At 39.0% G+C, this 5,207-nt stretch overlaps 1 protein-coding gene across 1 annotated transcript; it reads right to left on the bottom strand.

Moving 5' to 3' along the window:
* Positions 1-1,066: 1,066 nt before the first annotated feature.
* On the bottom strand, positions 1,067-4,614 carry LOC140958107 (tyrosine-sulfated glycopeptide receptor 1-like). Its single transcript, XM_073415500.1, has one exon. It carries the CDS (start codon positions 4,419-4,421, stop codon positions 1,236-1,238), a length of 3,186 nt encoding a protein of 1,061 aa, XP_073271601.1. The 5' UTR covers positions 4,422-4,614; the 3' UTR covers positions 1,067-1,235.
* Between the last annotated feature and the right edge of the window lie 593 nt (positions 4,615-5,207).

Here is a 5,207-nt window from a genome sequence, read left to right as displayed (position 1 = left end):
TTTAAAATGTAGGTCAATACTGTGAATTATCTTTTATTTAAATCCAATTTCCCTTCGTGATTGTCTCCGAAAATAAAACTACAAATTTTGGAACGTGTTACTGATGTAAATAATTAGTTTAAGTAGTTTAATCATAAAATAAATATTTTTTTTAATTATAAATATTAAATTTATTTGTTATATATTATATAAAAATTATCACTATTTNTATTTGTTATATATGATATAAAAATTATCACTATTTAATTTACCATGATATTTTTTTACTGCGATTTACTATGATATTTGATTCATATAAAGTAAGCAAATTAAGTTAATTTGCTAGGATCGAAATAAACAAGAAACGTGGTCTAGATGAGCGGTGAATAGACTCTTTTCACAAAATTATTGTTTTTTATAAAAAAAAAATATTTTTAAATTAGAACACTGATTCTGGACTGTCAAGTATCAAATTTATTTGATATGAATTGTGTTACAAAGATTAAACTAAGTTGCCGAAGTGAAATGAGTTTAAATACAAACAACAGCAGCATGCAACGAACAAGAATTCAAGAGTAGGTCTTTTGTGAGACGGTCTCACGAATATTTATCTGTGAGACGGGTCAACCCTAATGATATTCACAATAAAAAGTAATATTCTTAGCATAAAAAGTAATATTTTTTCAAGGATGACCCAAATAAGAGATCCGTCTCACAAAACACGACCCGTGAGACCGTCTCACACAAGTTTTTGGCATAATTCAAATAGATTGCTGAAAGTAAATATGTAACGAAAAACGAGAATTTATTCTAGGAAATTCAAAATCAATTGTTTCTACGTATCTCATTCTTCTAAAATATAAGATAGTAAACGAAACGAGTTATTTAAATAAAAAAATTCGATATAAATTTAATATGTATATATTTTAATGAATAAATTTATAAATGGATATTTGATAGAATGCCAGAATTTTTGTGAGGGGATACAAAATCTGCATGTGATTACCTTATATATAACGACTTTATTCTTGAAAAGATGGCAGGGGAAGCTTATACAGTTCCATATAATATTAGGAATTCTGATAAATATGTTAATGTTTTGATGCTTTTTGCTATGATTTAATTTCTTTCATTTTTCAAAAATTATCTATAGAAATCTCTAACATGGAGAATAATCACCCGAAAATCGGAAACGAATATTCACATATCTATGACAAATTTAGAGTTATGAGCCAATGCGTCGAGCTTGTTGCGGTTTAACTGGTACAAGTATGCTGCCAAGACCCTACATGCTCGAGCCAATCGACCACTTCTCTTATAGCCGGCCTCTTCATGGGGTTCTGGTTTACGCACATGCACGCGACATCGAGAACGCGCAGCATCTCTTGCTCAAAGTCTTTGCCTTTGAGGAGAGGATCAAAGATTTCTTCTTGTTTTCCCTCATTCCTCAACTGATGTACCCATGCCACCAACTCTCTCGACTTCTTGGGCCTGAACAACTCAACAGGTCTCTTGCCTGTTAATAGTTCAAGCAGGACAACTCCAAAGCTGTAAATATCACCTCTTAATGTGGCTATCCAGGATTGACTGTACTCTGGTGGGATGTAACCAAGGGTACCAACCAATTCAGTAGTGACATGAGTCCGATATGGAAGAATCATTCTTGCCAACCCAAAATCTGCCACACGAGCTTCGAAGTTATGATCGAGAAGGATGTTACTGGACTTCAGATCGCGGTGAACAATGTGTGGTTCACAGGTCTGGTGCATGTAAGCTACTCCATAACTAGCCCCTCGAGCAATTTTCAGTCGTATTGGCCAGCTGAGTTGGGATGCTCCATCAGGTTTTTCATGCAACCAGTAGTCCAGGCTCCCTTTCTCCATATAAGGATATATCAGCAATCTAAATCCGGCATGCATAGAGTAACCTAGCAAAGTAACAAGGTTCTCGTGTTGGGCTGTCGATAATGCTTCCACCTCTGCTTTGAACTCCCTTTCCATCAAACCCATGTCTCCAGAAAGCTTCTTGATTGCCAGTTTAGTGCCATCCGCCAAAATCGCTCTGTATACCAAGCCGAAACCACCACAACCGATTATATTTGATTGATTGAAATCATCTGTGGCTTTCAAGATATCACTTATTGTTAGATCCTCTATTTTTTTCTTACTGTTGTCAAACAATATGACTATGCTATTGTCCTCACTAACCCTGGGAAATACTCCAGACGAGTTGAAGGACACTGTCTCTAGATGGTTTCTTTCTGACGTATCTCTCGGTTGGATTTTTCTCTTCGAAAAGACCCAGAATGATATCAGACTCAGAGTAAAAATAGTTGTACAAATCACAAGGGTCAGTAAAACAATGGTTTTCCTCCTTATCCCGCTCCGATTTGTTGAATTACTCGTAGTGCCCGATTGACCAGGGCAAGACTTCACCCGACCACACAACCCCGGGTTCCCTTCAAAGCTTGAATTAGGAAATGTGTCGAACTGCCCCCCTGTGGGTATGGGACCTTCAAGATTATTGTATGCAACACTGAAGAAAGATAAGAAATGGAGATTTCGAAGCGAAGCTGGGATTTGGCCGGAAAGTTGGTTTCCTGAGAGGTCCAGTTTCTCCAAGTTCGTAAGATTAGATATCGTGTCCGGAATGCTGCCAGAAAAACTGTTATTGCTGAGATCCAAGGTTACTATAAACTTCAATTGACCTATCTCTAACGGGATAGTACCGAATAAACTGTTATTACCGAGATATAAAGCAAGTGGTAAGTTTGTGAGTTGATTGTATTGCTGGTTGGAGGCATTATATGGCTGAACAAACACAGGCAACTCTAAGTAACTGCTGTCGACTTCATCCGAATTTTTCTGGGATGCAAGCCTTCTCAATGTAGTAAATTCCATCGGGAAGTATCCTGAAAGTAGGTTGAATGATAAATCCAAGTAGAAAAGGTTTTGGAAACCTCCAACCCAACTCGGAATAGAGCCCGTTAGGTTGTTATGCGAAAGATCAAGAACCTCGACCTTCACTAGCTTGATTAGCCACTTTGGAATTACACCAGTGAATGCATTCCCACCCAAAGCCAATACCTGGATATTTTGAAACCCGTCTGAGCTGGTGAAATTTTCATCATCAGGCAGTGGTTCATGATAGAAATTCATGGAGAGGGTCAGTGTTTTGAGGTTCTTGCAGCCTTGTAGGATCGTTAATGCACCTGATATATTGGTTAGGCTGTTGTTAGAAAGGGAGACAAATGACAGATTCTGCAAAGCCGTTATACTGGGAGAAATCTCTCCACTTAGCGAGTTAGTCGCCAGCCTAAGCGCGACGAGTGTTTTGCACTGGAAGAGCCTCTCCGGCAAGCCCCCGCTGAAGTTATTGTTGCCCAGATCAACTGACCTTAGCTGCAAAAATCTTGAGAAATCAAAAGTGGAAATCTCACCTTCCAGGGAGTTGACCCTTAAATACAGTGTTGTCAGTTTCGTGCAATTCGTGAGCGAAGAAGGAATTCTGCCATTGAGCCTGTTTATGTGAAGCTTCAGCACCTCCAAGTTGGAGAGCCTCCCAATGTTCTCAGGAATCATCCCTGTGAAGAGATTACCATACAATTCCAGGATTCTGAGCTTGTTGAGTTGGGTAATCTTTTCATCAATATATCCAGAGAGCCTATTGCCCGGGAAGGACAGCTCCTCCAATGCCGACAACCCAAAAACATCCTGCGGAACCTCGCCAGAGAAATTGTTGAAACCCGCCCGTAGACTCACCAGATTCGAGCACAAGCCGAAACCTCGTGGTATAGCGCCCGCAAACTCATTGTTGGAGAAATCAATCCTCTGGAGCGAGCGGGAAAAACCACAAACATCCGAAGGAATAGATCCGAAGAAGCCGTTGTTGCTGACATCAAAACTCCTCAAGCTCAACCCCTGCGCCTGGAAAAAAGAAGACCGAATCATCCCAAGGAAGTGGTTGCTGGAAAGATTGAACACCTGAATCCCAGAAGGCAACTTATCCCACAGAGCCAACTCTCCCGTGATCCGATTAAGGCTCAAATCGACAACCCGGAGCCGGTTAAAGGATGAGAAAAACCCATCTGGAAGAGGTCCAGAGAGCCCATTGTGAGAGAGACCGAGCAGAGAAAGAGAGGAAAGATTGAGAATAGAAGTAGGTATGGTGCCCACTAGTCCTCTGGATGGCAACCACAAACTGGTGACCCTACCAGAGCTGCTGTCACAGCCAACACCTTCCCAAACACAGCAATCAGCCGAAACAGACCAATCCAAAGGAGGCGCAGCGGAGACACTGAGGTTGAACAATGACAAAGAATCGAGATCAAGCTCATTACAGGATCCATAGCAAGAACTGATCACGGATGCTATAATCAGCACTACATTCAAGAAATGGTTATGATTTTGAAGAGATAAGTAGGAAGAAGGATTGAAGAGCATGGCTGCTCTATTCGATTCTGTAGCCTTCAAATCAGTTTGATCATAACCATCATATTCTGTTCGTTTTCATTGATCCAAGATCAGATTAGATCAAGTCAATCCCACCTAGAAGAGAGTGGGTGATGTTGACATATATGGAGCAATATTAAAAGCTGAGCTCTCCATTGATAGCGTTTACTTTTAAAAGCCCTTTGAGACGGCAAATTGGCTTTCATTATATATACACTTGCTATTTGCATTATTATAATGTATGAAACTAAAAGCGTGTTAGTTGATGCAGCTGCACCTAGTCATTATCACACACACACACACACACACACACACATATATATATATATATATATATAACTCAAGTAATCGTAAGAAGATATTTTAGTTAGCTCGTAAACAGGTCCAAGTAGCTGGTGGAGAGAAATTTTTGTGGGTTATCACATACTTTACAAACAAACGTCAAAAGTGTCGGGGTTTGTTCGGCGTATACACTCCGACGCTCAAGTCAGAAAACAATTTAAAGATGTTAATTGAGAGCTAAAAAGTTTTAGCATAAAATCATCCTCTTTAAATAATGATAATCCTCTCTTATTTATAGATTTTTTTGGAGTGTATAACGGGCTTGAGCCTTTATAATTAATTTGGACCTCAATAATGAATTGAATAATTAAATTGGGTCAATACCATCACTGATATAATGAATGTATAATCTTGATTTACTTCATCGTCTAATAAGTGAATAAACACCTCAATAGTGGTCACATAAATTGATACAATTAATAGACTTTATATATA

This window comes from Primulina huaijiensis, chromosome 14 (genome assembly GCF_012295235.1).
Source record: "Primulina huaijiensis isolate GDHJ02 chromosome 14, ASM1229523v2, whole genome shotgun sequence".
In the NCBI taxonomy this organism is placed as follows: domain Eukaryota; kingdom Viridiplantae; phylum Streptophyta; class Magnoliopsida; order Lamiales; family Gesneriaceae; genus Primulina; species Primulina huaijiensis.
The sequence above is the reverse complement of the archived record's forward strand: the minus strand, read 5'-3'. Positions and strand labels throughout refer to the sequence as shown.

What these genes read in the sequence shown, in the direction of transcription:
- LOC140958107 (XM_073415500.1), bottom strand. Translation starts at nt 4,421, where the DNA reads ATGCTCTTCAATCCTTCTTCCTACTTATCTCTTCAAAATCATAACCAT.